The sequence below is a fragment of the Saccopteryx leptura genome, chromosome 2 (assembly GCF_036850995.1).
Source record: "Saccopteryx leptura isolate mSacLep1 chromosome 2, mSacLep1_pri_phased_curated, whole genome shotgun sequence".
NCBI lineage: Eukaryota > Metazoa > Chordata > Mammalia > Chiroptera > Emballonuridae > Saccopteryx > Saccopteryx leptura.
The window spans coordinates 1,485,047-1,510,153 of NC_089504.1; the positions used below are offsets into that span (position 1 = coordinate 1,485,047).

The 25,107-nt window shown below is 61.1% G+C and overlaps 1 protein-coding gene across 5 annotated transcripts in view; it reads right to left on the minus strand.

Annotated features, from left to right (window-relative positions):
• Window positions 1-25,107, minus strand: part of NACC2 (NACC family member 2) — a 102,913-nt gene that overhangs the window by 20,456 nt on the left and 57,350 nt on the right. For 4 of the 5 annotated variants that reach the window (XM_066366680.1, XM_066366683.1, XM_066366679.1 and 1 more), the window contains exon 2: window positions 14,451-15,387. In XM_066366680.1, the coding sequence (XP_066222777.1) occupies window positions 14,451-15,327 (877 nt within the window). In that variant the 5' untranslated portion in view covers window positions 15,328-15,387. Of the gene's footprint in view, window positions 1-14,450; window positions 15,388-16,724; window positions 16,841-25,107 lie in introns of those variants that run through there. The other variant, XM_066366682.1, reaches the window with a different exon arrangement.

The following is a 25,107-nucleotide window of genomic DNA, read 5'->3' on the forward strand; positions in this document are numbered from 1 at the left end:
ATAATAATAAAAAAAAAATAATAAATAAATTAATTAAAAAAAAAACAAAAAACTCCAGGGGACGGCAGAGGGAAACCCCTTCCGTGGGTAAACCGGGCACTGTGTCTCCACAGGCAGAGGACAGAAGCAGACGTCAGGGAGACAGGAAGGCAAGGCAGGCGCCCGAGGGTGTCGCCTGCTTTTGGAAAAGGAATTTCCTTCATCTGATCACAGGTGTCTCATGGAAGAAGTCCTGAGCAAATATCCTACTTCTAGATGAAACACCCTGGGTCGCGGAAGGAGACCACAACAGTCAACTGTACAAATTCCCAGCTCTGACGGCTCCATCAGCGAGGCCCCAGCAGCAATCAGCAGCCCTCACCCTGAGATTGCGGCTTCTAAGCGCCTCTCCCCGCGAGAAGGAAAAGCCAGTTTGATCCTGCAGCCGGGGTGGGGGGTGGGGGACGGACGGACAGACGGACGAGGACGACACAGAAAGTGCGAGACTGAACGAGCCTGTTGAACGTGGGACTCGCTTTCCACTGTAAGCCCCTTACGAACACGAAGTAAGTAGCAGAGGTCGACGAAGGAACAGCATCGAGAAGCGGGAGGTAGGGGACGCTGGCCCCAAACAAGACGGCTGGCGCATCAATGCAGAAGGGACCCTCGGTCAACACTCACTGATGAGGATGCAGTCTCTTCTCCCAAAGGGAAAACAGTCACTTGACCCAGCAGAGGTCACACTCTAACCGAGTGATCAAAGGTGGGCTTCGCCCCCGCCGGGGCCAGGCCGGTGTCCTGTGCCTCCCAATACGACGCGCTCTTTGAGCCGGATGCGGCCAAGCTCCTGTGGAATCCCAGCTGAAACACACCACCCCACCGCCGTCCCCGTCACGAGACGACATCGGACAGACCCAAACACAGGGGGCATTCTGCAGAGCAACTGAACCGTGCCCGAGACGGCACCAGGCCAGGGACGGGGGGTGAGGGGGGAGGCTGGGGGACGGCTCTGGAAATGAAGGGACCAAAGAGGACAGCCCAGAGTGCCAGGCGTGGCTCTAGAATTCAACAGCGGGTCCAAAACACGCAGCGCGAGGGGCCCGCAGGCAGACACCGGAGCATTTCCACGGGGACCGCCATGCGTCACATCCCAACCCCGAGCTGGAACCCAGCCCGCCGAGCGTGGCACAGGGCAGCGAGTCTCTGGAAGAGAATGTCTGTGAGAAATGCGCAGCCTCTGGGGGTCAAGGGGCAAAACAACAACAACGACAAAACCCCAACACAGGTAAAGAGAGAGAGAAACAACAAAGCCAGCGCTGCCGGTTCTTACTAGTGAGTGAGTGAAGGCTACACGGGATTCTCTGGACCGGACCTGAAACGTCCCTGTAATGATTGCAAATCAAAGTGTTTTTGTTTTTGTTTTTCACTTAAAGAATACATAGAGAGGGGCATCACCATGATCTTCAGGCAAAGAATTTTTTTTTTTCAATTCAGTTAGAGAAGGGGAGGCAGAGACAGACTCCCCGCATGCGCCCCAACTGGGATCCACCTGGCAAGTCCACTAGGGGGTGATGTTCTGCACATCTGGGGCTCTTGCTCCATTGCTGAGCAACAGAGCTTATTTTAGTGCCTGAGGCCATGGAGCCATCCTCAGTGCCCGGGGCCAACTCACTCCAATTGAGCCATGGCTGCAGGAGGAGAAGAGACATGAGAGAGAGAGAGAGAGAGAGAGAGAGAGAGAGAGAGGGAGAGAAGCGAGAGGGGGAAGAGTGGAGAAGCAGATGGGTGTTTCTCCTGTGTGCCCTGACTGGGACTCAAACCCAGGACATCCACACACCAGGCCAATACTCTACCACTGAGCAAACTGACCAGGGCCAAAGAAAGATTCCTTTTAAACAAACTGTAAAAGCCACTATTGATAAAGAGAAAAAAAAAAGCCAATAAACTTCACTGTCAAAATTATATTAAGAAAATAAGAGTTGCAGAATGGGGGGGGGGGGATATTTATTACACGTGTCTGACAAGAGGTCTGCGTGGAGTGCACAGACCTGGTGAAACACTGAAAGAAAAGACAGAAAGGTCCCTAGAAAAGTGGGAAACAGCCACTTCCCAGGGAGCCATCCTGATGCTACGGCCATTGCTCACTAAGAAAATTCAAGGCCTGACCTGTGGTGGCGCAGTGGGATAAAGCGTTGACCTGGAACACTGAGGTCGCGAGTTCCAAACCTTGGGCTTGCCTGGTCAAGGCACATATGGGAGTTGATGCTTCCTGCTCCTCCCCCTGCTCTCTCTCTCTGTCTCTCTCTCTCACTCCTCTCTCTCTAAAAAAATCAATAAATAAAATATTAAAAAAAAAAAAGAAAATTCAAGCCTGGCCTGACCAGGCGGTGGCGCAGTGGATAGAGCGTCGGACTGGGATGTGGAAAACCCAGGTTCGAGACCCCGAGGTCGCCAGCTTGAGCGAGGGCTCATCTGGTTTGAGCAAAAGCTCATCAGCTTGAGCCCAAGGTCACTGGCTCGAGCAAGGGGTTACTCACTCTGCTGAAGGCCCGCAGTCAAGGCACATATGAGAGAGCGATCAATGAACAACTAAGGTGTTGCAATGAAAAATTGATGTTTCTTATCTCTCCTTTTCTGTCTGTCTGTCCCTATCTGTCCCTATCTGTGTCTCTGTCACAAAAAGAAAAAAAAATTTAAGCCCTGGCATTGTCCCGGTGTGTGGAAGTCCTGGATTCGATTGCCGGCCAGGGCACACAGGAGAAGCGCCCATCTGCTTCTCCACCCCTCCCCCTCTCCTTCCTCTCTGTCTCTCTCTTCTCCTCCCGCAGCCGAGGCTCCATTGGAGCAAACTTGGCCCAGGCACTGAGGATGGCTCTGTGGCCTCTGCCTCAGGCGCTAGAATGGCTCTGGTTGCAACAGAGCGACGCCCCAGATGGTCAGAGCATCGCCCCCTGGTGGGCATGGCGGGTGGATCCCGGTCGGGCGCATGTGGGAGTCTGTCTGACTGCCTCTCTGCTTCTCACTTCAGAAAAATATGAAGAAAAGAAAATTCAAAGCAACACCACAGTGAGAGACCCAGGCAGTGAGCTGTAGGTGAGCCACGTGACAGTCACGATGTCCCGCGTCTGGTCAAGAAGCAGCAGCCACGTGGAGCCCCAGGAAGGGCTGTGGAGGAGGAACACCGGTCAGAAACAGATCGAGACACGACAAAGAACACGGCACTGGCAGGCCACGGCTTCCATCCAGCTGAAATACACAGACCAGAAATGTTGTTTTCTTCCACGTAAAAATGGGGACTCCGTGGGGAAAATGGAAAGGATACATAAAAACGCAGTGGAGTTACGGAAAAGACTGGCGAGCAAGAAGAGAGAGCAACAGAAACTATTCAATCCAAAACCTGGACAGGGAAAAGGCCACACATGACTAAGGAAACAGGTAGCTCAGCTGGTTAGAGCAGCTCCCCAATATGCCAAGGCTGCAGGTTCGATCCCCGGTCAGGGCACATACAGGAGTCAACCAATGAATGCACGAATAAGCGGAACAACAAGTCGGTGTTTCTCTCTTTCTCGCAAATCGCTCAATCGGTAAAATTAATATTAAAGAATAACAAGTAAACAGAGCCGTGGTGGCCTCAGGGACAAAAACGAGTTTAACTGGCGTTTGGGGGAAGGGACACAAAGAGATATTCAAAGAAATCATACGGTATAAACACTCATGTCCAAAAGGCTCAGCAAACCCGAATCAGGACCAACACAGTTGAAACTACACAAAGTCGCATCACAACCTGAGGTAGAAACAGTCCGTAAAGAAAGACACACAGCCAGAGAAGAAGGACTGTCATTTCTCGTGAGGACAAAAAAAAAGAACAGAAAAGAAAAGCAGCCCAGAAGACGAGAACGGGGCAGACGGAAAGCAGAGAGTAACTGTCAGCCCAGAATTCTGTATCCAGCGGAAATGGCCTCCTTCAAGAGGGAAGGTGACCTCTCGTCAGCGTGATGAATTAATTCCATGGAATGTGAATAATCATACTTCCGTTGGGCAGAGACCATTTTACAAAGTGCTCTGAGGACCCTTTCAGTTTCTCAGAACTTATGACGGGTCCACCACCGGGACGTGGGGAAAGTCTTAGAGCAGGAGCAAGGTGACACCAGAGGGGCACTCCGGTCGACACGAAGTATACAGAACAAGGTACGTATCCGGGTAAGTAGGAAAGGGTTTTCTTTTCCATCGTTTTAAAAAAATTATTTATTTATTTAAAATTTTTTTTTTTTTTTTTTTTTTTTTAGAGAGAGAGAGAAACATGGACTTGCTGTTCCATGTGTTTATGTATTCATTGGTTGATTTTTGTATGTGCCCTTGACTGAGGATCAAATCTGCAATCTTGGAGTATCGGGATGACACTTCAACCAACTGAGCTAACCAGCCAGGGCTTTCTTCCATATGATAAATGTCTTTGAAAGAAAATCAGACATCCTGCCTCACCAGGCAGTGGCACAGTGGATAGGGCGTCGGACTGGGATGTGGAGGACCCAGGTTCAAAACCCCGAGGTTGCCGGCTTAAGTGTGGCGGCTCATCTGGCTTGAGTGCGGGGTCGCTGGCTTGAGCATGGGATCATAGACATGAACCCCTGGTCACTGGCTTGAGCCCAAAGGACGCTGGCTTGAAGCCCAAGGTTGCTGGCTAGAGCAAAGGGTCACTCGGTCTGCTGTAGCCCCCCAGTCAAGGCACACATGAGAAAGCAATCAATGAACAACTAAGGAGACTAAGGAGCTGCAATGAAGAATTGATGCTTCTTATCTCTCTCCCTTCCTGTCTGTCCCTCTCTGTCTCTGTCACACACACGCACACAAAAATTGGACATCCTAATTAAAAAAAAAAAAAAGATATATCTAACCTTGACCTATACGTTACACCTTATACAAAAATTAACTCAAGATGAGCTATAGACTACATGGAACCTGAGCCATAAAACATCTAGAGAGAACACAGGAAAAATCCTCTAATCTTGTTAGGTAAAGACCTAAATATGACACCAAAGAATGCTCTAGAAGAGAAACACCTGAGTGCTTAATTTCATCAAAATTTAAAAACGTCTAGCCCTGGCCAAGTGTTTGGCTGGTGTGTGGATGTCCAAGGTTCAATTCCCGGTCAGGGAACACAGGAGAAGCGCCCATCTGCTTCTCTACCCCCCCCTCTTCTTTCTCTCTCTCTCTTTCTCTCTCTCTCTCTCTTCTCCTCCCCTCCTGAAGCCATGGCCTGATTGGAGTGAGTTGGCCCCGGGCGCTGAGGATGGCTCCATGGCCTCCGCTTCAGGTGCTCAAAAATGGCTCTGGTTGTAAAGGAGCAACGTCCCAGATGGGCAGAGCATCATCCCTTAGCGGGCTTGCGGGGTGGATCCCGGTCAGGGCGCATGCAGGAGTCTGTCTCTGCTTCCTCTCCTCTCATTAAAAAAAAAAAAAAAAAAAAAAAAATTAAATTGGCTATAAAAGACACTATTCAGAGAACAAAAACAACTCCAGTCCGGGAGAAAATGTTTATGAATCACATGTCCAATGCAGGACATTGATCTGGAATCTACAAAGAATGCATGATACTTGACAATACTTAATACTGAAACAAAGCAACAACAACAACAAAGAAGGGCAAAGACTTAAAGAGGCCCTTGACCAGAGCAGGTGTACAATGGCAAACCAGCACATTAGATAAGGCAGAAAGACAAAACCCCCGGGAAAGACCACCACCGTAAGAGAGGCTTAAAAACAAAAAGAGGACAAATCCAAGTGTTGGCGAGAACATGGGACAACCTGATGCTGATGTGTGGCTGGTTCTTACACAGTTAAATATACAGTCGCCAGAGGACTTGCAATCCCCACTCCTAGGCTAATTTTTCCAGGGGAATGAAGGAAACAGAAGTATGTGCGTCTGGCCTGTGGTGACGCAGTAGATGGAAGAGTCGACCTGGAACGAACGCCGAGGTCGCCGGTTCAAAACCCCGGGCTTGCCCGGTCGAGGCGCATATGGCCAGCAATCGGGAGTTGATGTTTCCCACTCATCCCCCTTTCTCTCTCTCTCTCTCTCTTCTCTCTAGAATCAATAAATACAATCTTTAAAAACAAAACAAAACTGAAGTATGTGCAACAGCCTGTACACAGGAAGCTCAGAGCAGATGAATGCATAATAACAAAAAGGGAGAAGCGAGCTCACTCTCCTTTAGCTGGCGGATGGACAAACGGGGGCAGCCATACAACGGAATGCTCCTCGGCAATAAAAAAAGAACGAGCTATGAGTTCACGCTGCAACGCAAACGGGGGGGCGCACGCTTTCTGGCACAAAAGGCCACATGCTGCAGTGACTCTGGTTAAGTGACAGGAACCAGAGGGGCGGAGGACAGGAGTCAGCAGGGGAGGGGAGCGAAGACATGACTAAAAAGGGGCCGATGGTAGGGGGGGTTGGGGCTTTCATGGCGGAGGACACTGTTCTTTCTAGACCTTGATTGCGGAGGTGATCACGTGACTATGGGCGTGTGTTTAGACCCGGAGATCCGACAGACGAGATAAAAACGCCAGTCTCCGCCGCAGGTGGGTTAACAACGTAAAGCAACGGCATCAGCCAAGGCCGGGAGACCCTAGGTGTACGGAGGCCACGAGCGGTTTATTAAGGCCAAAGTTGGTCAGAAACAGGTGCGTTCCACGGAGGACACAAATGTCCACCGCTGGGGCAAGACAGAGGAGAAACCCATCTCGCTCCCTGTCTGCGGTCACGCCACCCGTGATGGAAAACTTCCCGCAGTGAACAACAGAACCGTAGGTCCTGGGGTCTACCAGACACGTGAGAAACAACAAGCATCACAGTGACACCAGGTCCTTCAGAAATAAAGAAGGGCGTCAAGGTCAGCAATGTCCTGACACCAACCCCAGACGAAGATAATGTAAGAAAACCGACACTAACCTGCAGGAACACAGGTGCAAAAGTCTTTTAGAAAAAAATATCGACAAGCCGTCCAGAGAAACTACGATACGATACGTAGTAACCAAGGGAGGTGTGTCCCGGGAATGCAACGATAGGATATGTAGTAACCAAGGGAGGTATGTCCCGGGAATGCAACGATACGATACTATACGTAGTAACCAAGAGTGGTGTGTCCCGGGAATGCAACGATAGGATACGTAGTAACCGAGGGAGGTGTGTCCCGGGAATGCAACGATAGGATACGTAGTAACCAAGGGAGGTATGTCCCGGGAATGCAACGATAGGATACGATAGGATACGTAGTAACCAAGGGAGGTGTGTCCCGGGAATGCAACAATACGATACTATACGTAGTAACCAAGAGAGGTGTGTCCCGGGAATGCAACGATAGGATACGTAGTAACCAAGGGAGGTGTGTCCCGGGAATGCAACGATAGGATACGTAGTAACCAAGGGAGGTGTGTCCCGGGAATGCAACCAGCTTCCACAGTTGAACAGGAGCTGATGTAACACACCATCCACCCGCGAACAAAAGACACTGGATGAAATTCAAGCCTCTTTCGAGGTTTACAAAGAAAACGGGAGAATCTGTGTGGCAGCTCGGAAGTTAAACACGCACCTCTCGTAGGACCCAGCCATGTTCACGCTCAGAAAACGTCACAGCAGCCCCTGCACACTGTGGGGTGTGTGGGGGACGGTGACAGCAGCCCCTCCCCAGAAACCACGCACTGTGTCCGTTACCACTGGCGGCACGCCCACAGCAAGGGAGAGGACTGAGCCACCAAGGGCACCTAGGACCCATTACAACCACGGGATGACTTTCAAGATCCGTAACCAGAAAAAGTGAAAAATAAGACTGTTTTGTAATAATCTCACTCACAAAGCAGAAAGTGGGGGCTGGGGAGGGGGCAGGCAGGGTGGTGAGGACCTAAGTCACTTTTCTTCCCCCATTCAGTGAGAAGTGGGGAGGCAGAGAGACAGACTTCCGCATGCACCCCGACTGGGATCCGCCAGGCAAGCCCACCAGGGGGCAATGCTGTGCCCATCTGGGGCACTGTTCCGTTGCTCAGCAACTGAGCTCTTCTTAGTGCCTGAGGCAAAGGCCATGGTGCCATGCTCAATGCCCAGGGCCAACTCGCTCCAATAGAGCCATGGCTGCAGGAGGGGAAGAGAGAGATAGAGAAGCGAGAGGGGGAGGGGGAGGGGTGGAGAAGCAGATGGGCGCTTCTCCTGTGTGCCCTAACTGGGAATCAAACCTGGGATTCCACACACCGGCCCAACACTCTACCACTGAGCCAACCGGCCAGGGCCACCAGGTCACTTTTAGGGCAGTGAAACATTCTGCGTCACAGCTGCGGCCAGGGCGCCGGACTGATCACAACAACCAAACCGTCGCCGGTGCACTAGGAATCAGCACATTATACTGAGCACAAACACTTTCGTAAACAGAAGGGAGAGAAAAGGCAGGACGGGTCCACACAGCCCCGAGTCTCGGGCGCGCTCTGCCAGTGAAAGAAGCCAGACCCTGCTCACGGGACGTCCTAGAACAAACAGCCAGAGGACCGAGTGAGCGAGAGCAGACCCAGCTGCCCGGGCGGGAGTGGGGACAGTGGGGGCGCGTGTGCCTGCAGGGTGACGGAAGGTCTCCCTCTGACGGTGTCTCCCCACAGGGCTCCCATGGGACATTTTACAGCCGTCCCTTTCAGGCACCTGAATCACACCTCAATAAACCAGTTTCAGAGCCCTCAGGGCCATCAGGGGTTGAGGGTTCAACGTGACACAGCACAGCTTTGCGGGCACCTGTTGTGCCAGCAGAGACTGAGAGGACAGGGACCCAGGGAGGCCACCCCAGGAGGCTCCCGGGACAAGCCCCAGATGGCACTGGGAGTGCCCGCTGGCCCTCAGGCCCGCCTGGGGCAGCCTCCTGGGTGCCGGGTGGGACGGACACACCAGGACTGGCACCTCCTTCACCCACAGGAGCTGCCGGGTGGGACAGACACACCAGGACTGGCACCTCCTTCACGCACAGGAGCTGCCGGGTGGGACAGACACACCAGGACTGACGCCTCCTTCACCCACAGGAGCTGCCGGGTGGGACGGACACACCAGGACTGACGCCTCCTTCACCCACAGGAGCTGCCGGGTGGGACGGACACACCAGGACTGGCGCCTCCTTCACCCACAGGAGCTGCCGGGTGGGACGGACACACCAGGACTGGCGCCTCCTTCACCCACAGGAGCTGCCGGGTGGGACGGACACACCAGGACTGGCGCCTCCTTCACCCACAGGAGCTGCCGGGTGGGACGGACACACCAGGACTGGAGCCTCCTTCACCCACAGGAGCTGCCGGGTGGGACGGACACACCAGGACTGGCGCCTCCTTCACCCACAGGAGCTGCCGGGTGGGACGGACACACCAGGACTGGCGCCTCCTTCACCCACAGGAGCTGCCGGGCGGGACGGACACACCAGGACTGGCACCTCCTTCACCCACAGGAGCTGCCCCAGGCCCCACACCACCCCTTCTCCCCTCTGGTCCCACCTGAGCCAGGCCAGAGACAACCGTGTCCCTGCTCCCAGGGCCCCATACGAGGTTGGGCGGGGCTCACAGGGTGACACCCTGGCCCAGGCCAGGAGGCCTGTGGGCTGGCGGGCAGTGGGAAGGTTCTAGAACAGATCCCACCTTCTGATCTGTTTTCTGTGGGACCCCAGGTGACAGTCCTTGAGTTGTCAGGCTTGGGTGGGGTGGCCTCCACAAGGCATCCTATCCTGTGGGCGAGGCCGGCAGGAGAGACCACGGCTGCAGGCCAGGCCCCCTCCCCCGAGCCTGGGCTGCACCCATAAGATGAGAGGGCAGCAGCACTGACCGCGTAGGCGGCACGGAGAGGGGTCCGGCCCGGGCAGAGTTCAAACACGCTCCCTGCCTCCTGCTCAGCACACAGGAGCAGAGGGTGGACCAGGAACACACGGGCTCCCCATGTGCGTCCTGTGTCCGCGCGCTGGGACGGCCACGCCGCGGCTAAACCTTCCCGAGGTTCCGGTACCGCAGGCCCGTTCTTAGTCCTGTCCCACGGGGCTGGAGCTCAGTGATGGACACCTGAATCCCCCGCCCACAGAGCAGCTCACATGGGACAGTGGGCAGACCGGGGAAGCTGGCTATCCCCCGACAGGGAGGGGGAGCAAGACCACCCAGGGCCACCAGCTCACAGGCCACCCAGCTCAGCACCCCTGGGTGGTCCCACTCTCCCCCCCAAAGGGTTATCTGGGACAGCCCATGGCTGGTGTCTAAATGGCTGGTGTCAAAATAGGGAGGCGTGCCTTTGTCTCAGACCTCCACAGGGGGCAACATCTGCCTCCCATTCAAACATCTGTGGGGAGGGGCCCCACCTGCAGTCCAACCACCACGGGAAACGCTGCCCAGAGCACAGTGTCCTGAAAAGTGGTCAGACCCAGGGGCGGGGCGGGGCGGGGCGGGGCCCTACCCCTCCCCCCCTCTCCCCCTCCCCCTCCCCACACAGAAAAGGGAGGGCACCCAGGTGGGTGCTACACCCATGCCACCACGCCTGCCCGTTGGCTTAGTTCTCCACCCACAGCCTCACTCCTGGGGGGCCCAGAGGCAGTGATCTCTGCCTCACTGCTACCCTTGCCAACCTTGGCTGGGGTGACAGGCCAGCCAGCCATGATCCAATACTTGTTCAGGGCCCTGTTTGCTGTCTGTCTACTCCAATGGGAGGGCGGGGGCCACACCTATCTCGGTCAGTGCCGCTCCCAGCCTGTGGGGACAGACGTGCCCAGCCTGTGGGGACAGACGCTCCCAGCCTGTGGGGACAGACGTGCCCAGCCTGTGGGGACAGACGCTCCCAGCCTGTGGGGACAGACGTGCCCAGCCTGTGGGGACAGACGTGCCCAGCCTGTGGGGACAGACGTGCCCAGGCGGCACAGAACCCTCAGGGCCAGACCCCTTACCACCCCGGAGTGGGTGCCTGCCCTCATGCCCACCCACCCTGGAACCAACACTGACCCCCAGGATCCCATGGCCTCTTGAGCCCCCAGGAGGTCGATCTAGCCCAAGCTGCCCCCTCCCCAGAGGGGGCCGTGCCCGAGCCACGCCCTGCCAAGGGGGGGGAGGTGCTGAGATGGGGCGGGGAGTTCGACTCAGCCCCGCGAACACCCCCCATGGTCAGGGCGCTCCTGACATCAACAGATTAGAAATGACACGACCCACTGTCCTCTAGTGGGGCCTGGGCACATCGCCGTGATGTCCCCACCAACAGACGGTGGGATGACATGGGACCGGGGACAGCCGGAGAAGACACACAGGTGGGAAGACACGTCCGGGCCGCTAGGGGTCAAGACACAATTAGCTTGATCGGCAACATTTAGTTCCTTGATTTCCTGAACGGGAGACCGGCCACACAGGCGCTGCCCTGACTGTCCCTATGAGGTGAGGGGACAGATGGGGTCACTGGGTCCCTGGTGTCCCTGCTTTCTGCAGCGGGTATCAAAGACCCCTGAGGGCCACTCAGGCCAACCTAGCCCTGGGCAGGGAAGGAAACTGAGGCCGGAAAAGAGAAAAGCCTCCCAAGTGTCCTTAGAATGTTCCAGATTCCACCAACCCAGAGAGCTCTCTGCCCAGCCCTCGTTGGGGACCCCAGGCTGGGGCAGCAGGCGGCTCGGCCACCAGAGGGGGCACGAGGATGTCCCCGGACCTGGCCAGGCTGAGGCACAGAGGGAGTCCGGGTCAGGGAGGCCAGCACCCACGGGGGCCAGGTCCCTCCCACCCGCCTGCCCCCAGGGCCCCTCCCCCACAACACTCCTCCCAGCACGCCGGTGCCCGGTGATGCCAGCAACGTCACTGCCAATAACCTAGATTTTAACCAAGAAATCAACCCCCCCTCCCTGCCCCACTTATGGGCTCGCTGAGGAGAAAACCCAGGCTGGATGGAGCATCCTGGGCCAGCTGGAGGCAGGACCAGAACCCACACCCCGCCCCCGCCGGCCTCCCAGCCTCCTACAAGCCCGTTCTACCTCCCACACCCCCTGGGAGGTGGGGCAAGGGGGTCTGATGGCCGCGGAGCCCCCTCCTGGCCCTCCAGACAGGGGTGAGCCCCTGCAGCCTCAGGCCAGCGGCCCTGGCCGCGGTGGGACTCACACCTCTGCCTGAGTCCTGGGGGTGAGGGCTTCGGTGAGAAGGTCCAGGCACTTCAAGGCCACGGGGCAGCTGGACCTTGTAGCTCTCACTCTGGCCTTTCGATGACCACCGTCCCACTGGCTCCTCAGGAATGCCAAGGACACAGGTGGGGCCACCACTGTGCAGGTGACGAGAGAGCTCCAAGCTCAGGAGGGGCAGGGGGGCCAGCCCCCAGCAATCCAACACGAGGGTCTGCCATTCTCCTGACTGTGCCAGGGCCCCGGCCACACTGGCTGGAGGGGGCGCTGCGCTGGGAGGACCCCGGGAGATGTGGACGGCCACACTGGCTGCACTGGGAGGACCCCGGGAGATGTGGACGGCCACACTGGCTGGAGGGGGCGCTGCGCTGGGAGGACCCCGGGAGACGTGGACGGCCACACTGGCTGGAGGGGGCGCTGCGCTGGGAGGACCCCGGGAGATGTGGACGGCCACACTGGCTGGAGGGGGCGCTGCGCTGGGAGGACCCCGGGAGACGTGGACGGCCACACTGGCTGGAGGGGGCGCTGTGCTGGGAGGACCCCGGGAGATGTGGACGGCCACACTGGCTGGAGGGGGCGCTGCGCTGGGAGGACCCCGGGAGACGTGGATGGCCACACTGGCTGTGCTGGGAGGACCCCGGGAGACGTGGACGGCCGTGGGCCAGGAGAGGGCAGCCCCTACCCCTGGGCCCTTGGCAGATTCTACCAAATGCTCCCCATACACACACAGCCCCTCTCACAAAGCCCTGTCCAGCTGGCGGCGTGAAGACTGGGCACCCTCAGGACACTGCTGTGGTCTGCTCTGGGCCGGTGGTGGCCTGCCCCCCAGGGAAAGGGAGACCCATGGGATCTGCCCAGCCTGGGGCTCCATGTGGCCCTTCCCTCACCTCCCTGGTGGCTGTGGGCCCACGGGCAGGTTCGCAGAGGTCCCTGCAAGGCCTGGACCCTGGGGGCCCTCGGAAGGGCCAGGCCACTGCTCGCAGGTGTCCCGGTCCCGGAAACACCAGACTCGCCTCAGCCACGACAAGAAAACCCAAGTCCAATCGAGGTGGCTGCTGCTAGCACCCTGCGGGTTCATGCACCTAGGACACTACCCATTTCGATAAAGAAATCCCTTCTGGGGAGAGGCACCCCCCAGAGTCCCTGAGAGGGACCCGAGTTGGGCAGACCAGACACAAGAGCCAGCCGTCCAGTCCTTGATGGCTCCTGGGGACCCAGATGTCCCAAGGGCCAGCTCCCTCCGCCCCCTGCCTCCCAGGGCCGATGAAGGAGCCCCCCACGGGGGGGGGAGGGAGAAAAAGGGAGGGTTGGCCACAGGGCACGAGGACACGGCAGGGACAGGAGGAGGAGAGAGCCCCAAACCGCCCCTCGGGGCCCCAGAGCTCTGGGACGTCACTTCCTGCTGGCACGTGTGTCCGGATTCAGTCCACTGGACACGGGCCCCGCATGCAAATCAGGGCAGGCAGCGGGCCCAGGCACACGGCCAGTTTTCGGGGAACACAGAAGACAGGGGGACACCCGATCTGGGGCCCCAACGACGGGACCCTCCGCCCAGCAAATCCTGAGCCGTCTCCAGGGACCGTGACGCAGTCTGCGACACCAGGCGTCTCAAACGAGGGCATCTCGGGTTTGTAGGTCCTGAGTGGGGGGAGCCCTCCCCTTAAGCGGGGGGCAGCTCATTCAGTTCAGCAGGCGCTTTCTGGCCTGTCCCTTGGTGCTGGGCCCAGGGAGGTGGCAGCAAACGGGACGGGTACCGGGGACTCTCGGGCTTTACTGAGAGGCAAGACTGGGGGGGGGGGGGGCTAAGGTTAACAGGCCCGCTGGGGTGCTTGTGGAGCCAGGCCCTTCACGGACAGGGACACCGGGGCTGGGAGCAGGTGAGTGGCTGGCTTGGGTCACACAGTACCCTGTGAGCCCCCTCTGGCAGATCCTTGGTCCACTGGGACCCTCAGTCTCTTTGTCCAATGGGAGACAGGGCCCCCTCCTATAGGTTACACTAGCTTCCAGCAGGTTTCACTCAGCTAATCACTTCCCCGCGGCCTCTCATCTCCTCTAGGATCAAGTTTAAAGTCCTTTAGCCGAGGCCCTGCCAACAGTTGACCTAGGAGGGCCAGTCCTGCCTCAGGTCTCAGCTCCTGCTGGCTCACGGAGTCTGGGCTAGGTTAGGGGCTCCCTGCCTGGCACACCTCCGATGCTGTGGCCTCCCCAAGGTGTCCTGACCTCCCAGCAAGCCCTGGGAGCGCCACAGGGAAGGGGGTCAGGTTTGCCTCGGCGCCCACGCAGGGCCCGGAGGCCCGCCCACGCCCGCCGCGGGCGGCCGCGGCCCGTTACCTGCGTAGCTGCCGGTGGCCTTGATGTACATCTGGCCGTACTGCTCCTCCACCATGGTGTCATAGGCCTCGTCGTCCTCCTCGTCCTCCTCGTTGTGGTAGGAGGTGGGGCTGTCGGTGGTGGGCAGGCTGCTGGCGCCCGGGCTGGTCCGCTCCCCCTGGGAGTAGGGCACCTGCTGGATGCTGGGGATGAGGGTGGCCAGGCTGGGCACCCCGTAGTAGGAGACCCGGGGCAGCTTGAGAGGGGCCGCGCCGGCCGCCACCGCCGCGCCCGCCGCGCCGTCCCGGGGCCCAGACTCCAGCGGGCGCTTGGCCACCAGGCCCGGGCCGGCGGCCGGCGGCAGCTCCGTGGCTTCGTGCTTCACGCGGGTCAGCAGCGGGATGGGCACGGAGGGGGACACCACGTAGGGGGCCGCGGGGGCGGCCGGCTGCAGCGGGTTGCAGGGGCTCTGGGGCTCCGAGCTGGCGTCCTCCATCATGGCGGTCTGCGAGTCGCAGTGGGGCGAGCTCACCTTGAACAGGAGGTCCGTGCCGCGCTCCACGATGTGCTGGATCTGCAGGAAGCCGGCCGTGTACATGACCACGAGCTGCTCGCTGGCCGCCATGGTCAGCCGGCCCGTGTAGCAGAAGGACAGGATCTGCTGGAAGCAGGCGGGCGGCACCGTGCCCGGCAGCTCGAAGGCGCTCTTGCTGTTGCCGCTGAAGAGGTCGCGGAAGTAGAGGCTGCTGGCGGCCAGCACGGCCCGGTGGGCCTTGAAGGCCTGGCCCTTGACCACGATGGAGACATCGCAGTAGAGGCCCAGCAGCCGCTGCTCGTTGAGGCAGCCCAGCACCGTGTTCCCGAAGTTGGGGATCTCAATGTGCAGCATCTGAGACATGGCGGGCGGGCTCACGGGCTCTCCGGACTCTCAGCGCGGGAGCGGCCCGAGCGGGCACATCTGCGGGACAGAGAGGGCCCGGGGGCGCCACCGTCAGCTTCCTGGATGCCCAGCGCCCTCCCTGGAAGGGCCAAGCCCTGAATGACACCCCAAACACACTCTGCTCCAGCGCGGCCCCCTGCCTGTTTCCCCCAGACCCCCTCCGGCCAGAACTGACCAGAGGTCCCGGGGCAACCTCACTCACACGGGACCCTGGCTGAGCCGATGCTCAGAACTCAGAACGACACAGGATGCTCCCAGCCCGGAGCCCCGTGCCCAGCCAGGAGATGCCCCCACACCACCCGTGGGCCGCCCCGTGGAGCCCCCGCTCCCCGCCAGGGGAGAGTTTGAGCCCTTGGACCAGAGACACCCGTCTTAGCAGAAGACAGAAGAGAGGTCTGCACCACGGCAGGGACAGGACGACAGAACGAGAGAACGGGGCCATCAGCCCACCGAGCTGGGAGGGGCGAGGGCAGGCATCTGACGCTCGCTCCAGCACAACTCTTTCCCCAGGAAAAAGTTAGCAGCAGAGAAGCCCCTCGCTGCCCTTCCCCGGGGAGGGGCCGGAACCCAGAGCAGGAGGTGCGGCCCCCCGGGCACCGCAGAGGGGTCTTTCCCGAGACTCCGGTTTGCTTTTCCCCTTTTTTTCTAGGAGCAGCAGCGCAGGGACAGGGAGCAGGGGACAGGGGGCAGGGGACAGGGGCGCCCAGGGAAGTGAGAGCTGAGGGAACTCCACAGGCCGGGCTCTGCCACCTGTCCCCCACCCTGTCCTGCGGAGACAGACCTCCAGAGCCAGAGGGGCTCCCGGGTCCCGAGCCGCCTGCCCCCGACCGCTGCGAGCCCCCGGCCACCCGGCTTCCAGCACCGACCGGTCTCCACGGGCTCGTTCCCAGCCCAGGTGACCGCAGGGGTCATGGGGGAGGCTGGGGGCAGGGACTGGCCAGGGGCTGAGGATGCTGCCGGGCGTCCCAGAGCCGGGGACAGGGCTCCAGGTGCCGTTGGTCCCGGGCCCGATTCTGAGAAGAAGAGGGTCCGGGACGGACGGACCGACGGACGGGCCAGAGAGGGCGCAGGCTCAACTCTGCGCGGACAGAGCCGCACAAAGGGCCGCTCTGTCCCGCGGGAGGAAAGTGCCTGCGGCCGCAGAGGTGCGAGGGGACCGGCGGAGGGAGGGGGGCGCTGCGCGAGGGCGGAGCGCCCGGACCCACCGCAGGAGTTGGGCAGGTGGGCAGCCCTGGCCGGGCGGGCGGCCGGGCTGGCGGGCCGGAGGGGGGGGGGACCCGCAGTGCCCCCGCTGCGGAGAAGTTGCCGGCAGACCGGGTGGGTCCGACCCAGCGGGGGTGAGGGGGGAGACCTACCTTTGGCTGCTGCCGCTGGTGGCCCCGCACTGCCCGCTCAGCCTGGCAGGGGCAGGCTCCCCCGCTCCCCCGCTCGCCCGCCCGTCCGCCCGCCCGCAGCCGCCAGCTGCTCCGGGAATGCAGCAAACAGAGCGGGAGCCCTTGGGGTGGGGAGGGCGAGAGAGCCCGGAGAGGAGGAGGAGGAGGAGGAGGAGGAGGAGGAGGAGGAGGAGGAGGAGGAGGAGGAAGGGGAGGGGAGGAGGGGGAGGGGGGCAGACTCTCGGCGCTGGGCTGGGAGGCCGAGGCTCAGCTGCACCCAGCCCGGCTCTCCCGGGCAGCGCTCGGCATCTAAATGAAGAGGCCGGATGCAGACGGACATCCAGGCTGCTCCTGGGAATGAATAGCGGCCTTTGATTTGGGAGCCCGAGCAAATGCCAGCTCCCGGCCCCAGCTTTTAAAAACAGTGGCGTGCCGGTGCCAGAGGAATGCACGGCTCCCCGGGTGTTGGTACGAGACAGACTTTTGATGACTCACTGCAATGCAAACAAAGATGGCAGAAATACTGTACTGAACGTGGAGAAATGCCTCCCGGTGCCGCGGCCACCGAGACAGCCTGGGAATTTATCGTGCAGTTTTGCATATGAATTGCCCAGTAAACTGCCGCCCCTGCCATCCGGCACAGCCCGGGTGTCAAAGCATTTAAACTATTCCAAACAGTCTGCAGGGCTGGCAAAGCCGCTTGGGCAGGCGGGAGGGCAGGCCGGCGGGGGCGAGGGGGCAGGGGGCCAGGGTGGGGCAGACGAGGCAGAAGTTGGGCAAAGGAGGGGAAGGGGAGATGATGAGAGAAGGAAGCAGGAACTGCAGGGACAGACCCAGGATGAGTGGGGAGGTGGAGGCTGGTGCCCCCTCCCCCCCCAGCCCCACAGGACCCCAGTGCCCCCACTTTCTGCTTCTCCTTAGGGGGTCCCAGAGCAGCAGGACCGGCTAGTCCAGCCCAATAACCCCAGTTAACTCACCCCCCCAAACCCCACCTGGGTCAGAGTTTAAAGAAGAGCAACTCTGTGCAGCAACGAGGGACCCCTCCCCGGCCCCCCCTTCCTGAAGGGGCAGCCGGGCGCTGAGGGACCTGTCTCCGCAGCAAAGAACCCAGCCCCACTCGGGCGATGCAGCGGGCTGGGCTGCCCAGGCAGGCCCTCGGCGCCCCAGCTCTGCTTTCCTGGGGAGAGGACTGTGCTAGGTGTGTGGACACCTCCTTCTGGGCTCAAGCCACCACCTGCTGGTCAGCACGCGGGGCCCTGGGGCAAACCACTGGCCCGCCCAGCCTGCTTCCTCACCTGCCACCAACTGGGGCCCTAGGAAGAGCGTGTGCCGCCTGCAAGAAGGGGCAAGGTCCTGACCGGAGGTGGCCAAGGTCCGGTCCCCTGCAGGGAAGCATCTTTGCGTCACCTGAGGATTAACCCTGGTGGTGGCTGGGGCAGGGAGGGGGCCGGAGACAGGCAGCTCGCCTCCCTCCCCCCTCCCCCGAGAGAAAGGGCCCCTGACGCCTCCCCAGCCGCACAGGCTGCGGGACCAGCTTCCGAGACCAGATAAAAAGCAGCTAAAGGCAGGGTGGGCAGTGGACACCCACGTGGGGGCCACAGCCGGGAGACATGCCAGCAGAGGCTCCTCGGAAGGGGCTCTGTGTGCCCCCTACACTGGGCTAGTTAGTGACAATGGGTGGGGTCACACCAGACAGGGCCTGTGACTGCGGCAGGCACAGAAATGGTCCCAGCTCAGCCACTCTGAGCACCCGGGGGCTGTGCCCACCCTCGACGAGATGGGGCTCTGACCCTCGACGTGCTGCGTGCGGCCCCACTTTCTGCACCGGCCGGGCTTCAGATCCCCTGGCCGGTCCACAGAGCCCAGACCTGGGGCTTCCTCCCCTCAGCTGGGTGACGGGAGCTGCCCTGTGTGGGCCAGGTGGGCTGAGCCCAGAGGGGCTACAGGACAGGCTGGGGGGAGAGAGCCCCAGGGCCCGGCACACTCGGGCCACAGCCCCCAGGGCCCGTCCTCTCAGCCCTCAGGAAGCTGTGTCATCCACAGGAGGCCTGTGTTTGCACAGGCAGCCCAGCCAACCGGTTTTATCCAGAACCGGGACTCTCGGCCCTGAAACACTTCTGCAGAAGCCCATTCAGGCCCCCAGACGGGGCTGTCCCTCTAGTGGCCTCCTTTCCTGGGGCCAAGGGAAAGCTCAGCGGCCCCAAGACGAAGGGCTAGGTAGGACCTTAGCGTTGAGTGTGAGGGCCCCACAGGCCCACCCAGCCACGAAGAGCGCCACCCTGGGAAACAGAGCCACCCAGAGACTGAGGGACAGCCAGATCTGTGTGGGACAACCTTGGCCTGAGTTCAGGACGTGGCTGCCCCAGGACACGGCCCCTCGCCTCCACGGAGCTGTGCCTGCCCCAGCCCTCCCTGGCACAGAGCCGCCACACCTTCAGGCCCCTGCTTCATTGCTTCCTCCTCCAGGAAGCCCACCAGGTGCACTCATGAGCTCAGTGGGCGTGGGTCTGCCCAATGCCTGCCTATAGGCTGTGCTGCTCAGCAACACACAGCACAGTGTGGAGGGGCCCCTAAGGGCCCCTTCACCACCAGGAGCCTCTCAGGGAGCGAACTAGGGTCACCTGAGCCAGATGGGGTGCGGTGTCTTGTGTCATAATGCAGGAGCAGGGCACCCGGCCTTGGGCCAGGGTGCACAGAAGCCCACAAAGGTGCTCTGCACCGGCCTGCAGAAGGTCCCCACGGCCCAGGGCTCAGTGGCAGGGTCCTGAACGGAGAGCAGGAAGACAGCGTGAAGCCCTTGTCACCTGTCCCTTCCAACAACAGGTCCTGGGTCCCACTGGACACCGTCCCCATATGCCAGGTCCGGCCCCAACCATGTCACACCCACATCCTGTGGCTTTAAGCAAATGAGGCAGCACCTGAGATGCTCAGGTGTTCAATGGGGGGTCAGGTGCCCCCTCGAGCAGTTCCTGTAGGGTCCAAGAGATTGATACTATTGGTAAAAACCCTTGGTGGGAGCCAGGCACCCTCTCCACCCGGTGAGCTGCTCCTGGTCACCAGTGCCCGTCACCTGCTGTGACCCAGGTGGGAGGGTGGTGATGGTCGAGGCGGGCATCCTCGGCACACCTGCCTGCTCCCCACCCACCGGCCTCAGCCTTGCATTTCCAGGGTCCCGCGCCCCAGGGCTGGGACTGGACCACTCGCTCGGAGAAGGGGGCCATTATTCCCCTGGAAGGTGACGAGGTTGTCTGGGTCCCCTGGGGACCGAGGACAGCTGGCACCGTTGCCGCCGTGTCCTCATGCCACCTGTCCGGGTGAGGCTGGCGCCCCACTGCCCGGCCCATGGGAGCCCGACGCAAGCTGGTTTTAGGTTGCTTTCTTAGAAGCCTCGGCTGGGCCAGGAACAAAGCTGAACTTTAGGAGAAAAGAATAAAATAAAGGCTTGGTTTACGCGCCCAGGGCTGTGAAAGCGGACATGCCAAGGGGCGGAGCCTGCGTGGCAGCCAGAGGGGCGAGGCCCGGGGGGCGAAGGGCGCCGGATGCCGTCTGCCAGGAGGGCCGGCACCTCCCTCGCCTCTCCCTGCCTGGGGACGGCGGTGGCCCCAGCCCCGCCAGGCGCCCCTGTCCCTTTGTGCCTCTGCTTCCTGAGCGATGCCCCCCCTCCCGTTCCCCAACGCCCACCTGCTGCAGAAGCTTGGGAGGAGCCCGGGTTCCGGGTTCCAAGATCCCTGACTCGCTTCCCCGTGGCCATCCTCAAAGCCACTGCGCCCAGAACCCCACCCCTCAGGACGCCCTTCAGAATGGCACCCCCTTTGGGAAGCCTCTGCTGACACCAGAGAGCCAGAGCCCGGCACCCACAGACAGCCTGAGGGGTGGGGTGGGCGCCCTCCGCGGACTCCGAGACCCCCCCCAGAATGAGAAAACGTGAGCGGCCAGGGCAGCGGAGTGGGGGGTCTCTTCTCTGTGATCCCCCCCCCCGTCTGGACGGCAGGGACTCGGGCCCTGGGGCTGTCCACTGGAGCTCCCCTCTGCCCCGGGTCAGCAGCACAGCGCCTAGGGAACCGGCCACTGGCCCCAGTAGCATGCATGCACGCATGCGGGGGGGGGGGGTGTCCCACAGAAACCCAGCCAGACTGGCCACCGCGTCCCCCGCCCCCTGCCCACCCCAGATTCTAAACTGCTTCCTGGGGCCAGGGCCCAGCAAGGCACAGGAATGCAGCGTTTGATTCTGCGGGATCACTACCAGCAAGGGATAGGGAGGCGAGATACATTAAATTAAATAAAATGATTGTGCAGGATTTAATTTTACCAATCTAATAAGAGGTCTGGACCTGGGCGAAGGCACAGCCATCCAACAGTCCCGCAGTCGGGAGAGAGGAGGGCAGGTGCCCTGGAAACAACCTGGCCGGGGGGAATGGAGCCCCCACCCTGCGGGCCCACACCAACCCACCTCCCCTGCACCCAGCTGGCAGGCCCTGTCCTCAGGGCAGCTCCAAGCCTGGCCGTCCAGGCAGAAGCCAGCCTGGCTGACACCTCCCACAAGTCAGGGGGCTCAGGAGTCTGGGGCGAGGCCCCCGGAATGGGTGGTCGCATCCCTAGAACGGGATGGGGGGGCAGCAGGCTCCTCTGTGAGTCAGCACGAACACACGTGAGGTGAGCGCAGGGAGCGTCCGAACGGCCCAGGCCGCTGTGCAGGCTGGTAGAGCGGGCGGCCCGAGGGAGGGAATGGGGGAGAGGGGAGGGGGGGCCTCACTTTGGACAGTGGCCTGCAGAGCAATCGCATGCTTTTCCATTACAGAGCAGGCTCCGGTTACCAGCGGCCGGCAGGCTGGCAGGCCGGAGGAGAGCCTGCGCGGACACCCCGTCGCCCGCCCGCTAATGCAGAGCCCAGACCCGAGGGGAGCGGCCGGCCGGAGGTGGGCCTTTCGGGGGGTCAAGGTGCCCGTTCGCATTGCAGCTGCCCAGCTCGGGGAAGGCCAGGTCCCTGGGGGCTGGGCGAGGCCCAACGGTTCGGGCCTCAGGGTTGCATTAAACTTTTAATGCCTTATAAAGCAGAGCAGGGCCACCGCGGCCTCGGCCTCACCGCTAATGGAGGGAGGTCCAGCTGCCCCGCATGCGGCTCGCGGGAGGGGGGCAGGGTCTGGGAGGCTGGGAGCTCCTCCCTACGGTCCCCAACGACCACCCCAACAACCACCGGGGGCACCGACTGTGTGCCTGCCTCCCAACCCCCACCCCTCCCTGGGTGCGGGCGGGAAACCGAGGCACGGGGAAGGCGGGCTTCTTGCTGAGGCCTCGGGCCCAGACCTGCACCCCATCACCACCCTCCCTGGCCCCCTGGTTTCAACACCCAGGGCCTCGAACAAGTTTCAGTCGTCGAGAGAGCAAGGGTGGACCCCGCAGGACACGGGGGGCAACTGAGGCCCAGCCTTGACCCCGGGCTGCCAGGACTCCGCTACAGGGACAAGAATTCCACCCCAGCCTCTGGACCTGGCTGTTCTGGGGCCTCCTGGGTGCAGGAAGAAGGCACACAGGCCCTCTGAAACTTCGGGGTCCTGCCTGGAGATCCCACCCGGGCTCGCTGGGCCCCCAGCCTGAGAGGCAGAGGTAAGAGGACTCCAGCGTCCGGCCAGGCACCTGGGCAGCCTCCGCCCCAGACCACAGCCTGGACCGGCTTCAAGCATAAAAGCCGATTTTAACTGCACTAACAAATGTTTGCCTGGAAGCTTTTTTTTTTTTTTCCCAAACAGAGAAGGGCAGCATGCCAGAATCCGCAAATTCAGAAATGTGCTTATCAACCCTTCCCTGCCGCCCTGAGGAGAGAGCCACAGACCTAGGGCCGGTCCTCAGAGAGACCCCAGCCTCAGCGTCCGGGGGGGCCCTGCTGTCCAGCGCCCCCAACCCAGCCCCGAGGGCTCAGGGCACGAGGCGGGCAGGACTTCATCAGATCCACCAGCCACAGGGACCGTGGGGCTGGGCACGAGCTGGGGGTCACCCCATCCGATGGGACAGAGGGCCTGAGCCGTGAGCTCTGATGACAGGCCAGTCTAGGGGGTCTCTGGTCTCTGCGGCCAGGCTGAGCCCACGTCCGGGAGGGGAGACACAGCCTGTGGCTCCTTCTGACACGACACCACCCACCGGGCACAACCACCTGCCACTGACTTGCCAGCCCCCCCCCCCCCCCGCCACTCTCAAATATTTTGACTGGAGTGTGGGTGGTGGCCAAACAAACACGGCTTGAAGCTAGAGAAACAGCCGCGCAGCAGCGGTGGTCACTCAGATGACAGGGGTCAGTGGCCCACCCAGGAGCCGGCCCCCACCCAGCCCTCCCTCCCACCCGGCTTCAAGCCCTGAGACCCACCAAGTCCACGCGCGCTCGCCACAAAAAAACGGTTCCAGAAGGTTTCCCAAGAATTAAGAAGTATTTTGCACAGAGCCGACAATCCCTCACCCGTATTTGTAATTTAAATAACGTAAGCTTGAAGAGTGTCTCCCAGGGGCATCGTTTAATAACTTAAAAGCCCGCACGGGCTCCGCGTGCCTCCGCACCTCCTCCTCTTCCTCAGTTACAGCCCAGAGGCAGGGTCTCCGCTGTCAACCCCCTGCGCTCGGGGGCACAGGGCGTGGGGGGGCTGGCAGGGACAGCAAGGGCCACCCAGCCAGAGCCGGCCGCCCAGGAGCTGGACTCCCCTCCTAGGCCCCACACGGCACCATGCTCTCCCCTTGACGGGCCTGTGGGGTCCCAGGGCAGCTGAGGGGGGCAGGGGGCGGGGCCCAGGAAGCCCGTCTCAGGGTCATGGGCAGAGGGGCGCTGGGGGGCATGGGGGGGCCGGTGCCGGCCACCCAGCTCCTTACAGACAGCCCCTCTGCACGCACAGTCTCGTTAATATTCATTGCTCCCCTCATCTGCATACCCTGCCATAAATAGTCGAGGTAAGACAGAAAGCTCCCCTGCATTTCTAATTATGCTTAAAAATCTAATGTAAATCAGGCCGGCACACACACACTCACACACACACACACACACACGCGCACACACACACTAAATCAGCCGCCGGGGTGAGAAGGGGGTGCCAGTTACGCAGAGACGGGGTCACAGCTCACCAGCCCCCCCAACCCTGGACCGCCGGCGGCAAGGGGGCCGCTGCTGGTGAAGCCCACGTGGCCTGCAGGTGGGCAGAGGGTCCCAGGCCACACCCACGCTGGCCCTCTAGTAAGAGACGAGTGTGGGCAGGGGACAGGAGACACCCCCAGCACTTCAGGGGCTGGCCAGCTTGTCCCACCGTCTCCCAAGGGTGTCCCTTCTTTGCCTGGGACACCCAGCTACCCACCCACACGGATGTCCGGCTCCCGGGCTCTTTGGTCTCATGCTGGTCACCACCTGGGCAGGGACTGTCTGTCTCTGTCTTCCTGTCCAGAGGGGCATCTGGAACACGCCCTCCCGGTCGGGGGGCAAAGACACCTAGCTACGGTTGTGACCAGGGCCACCCGTGGCAGAGCAGCACCTGGAACTCCCTGGCCTCGTGGCTGGCACCAGCCCCACCCCCTCAAACACACCCCAAACACCCGGAACTGATCCCCCCCCCCCCCCACCGCAAGGCAGCCAGGACCAGCCTGACTGCAGGTCCAGGACTCGGACCGCTGGACCGGGCGGCACAGCCCTGCTCCTCTCGGGCGCGGTGGTGGGGCCACCTCGGGGCGCCAGCAGGGGAGGCCCGGCCCGAGCGACACGGGGGTGACCCCACTCTCTGCCTCTACAGAGAGACGCGGAGATGCCTGCCTGCTGCCCGCATCTGCCTGGCACCACGCCCAGACCTATTTTTAAACCCGTTTACTAGAAATCCCGCAAATTAAAGGAAATACGGATAATGCAGTAAGAATCCTGGGGGCTGAATAAAAAGCTCCACATAATTGTCCCCGCGCTGCAGAGTGAGGACGTGAACCACAAACCCAGATCTCCCCGAAGCCCTGGCGCAGGGAGGTGGCGGAGTGAAGGTGGAGGCAGTCAGGTGGGGAGGGGGGGTGCGGGGGGGGGGAGCCCTGTGCTCGCGGGAATCTGGGAGTCGGAGGCCATAAAAGGTAATTGCTGACATGAAAAATAAAGACCAGAGAGATACAGCAGCCGACGTGACCGCCGGGGGTGCTGACGGCGTGGAAGGTGGCACCTTCTTTCTGGAAGGACTGTCCAGGCTGCGGTTGGCCCCCTCGCCTCCCCCAGAGGCGACTCCTCTGTGGGGCACAGTGGAGGGGAGCCACTCTGGGACAGGGACCCTGCCTCCCACCAGCACATGGCCACAACCCTGTCCCAGCACCCAGCCCCACCCTGCTGTTTCCTGGGGCTCCCCAGCGAGCCCGGAGGTGGGGGGCG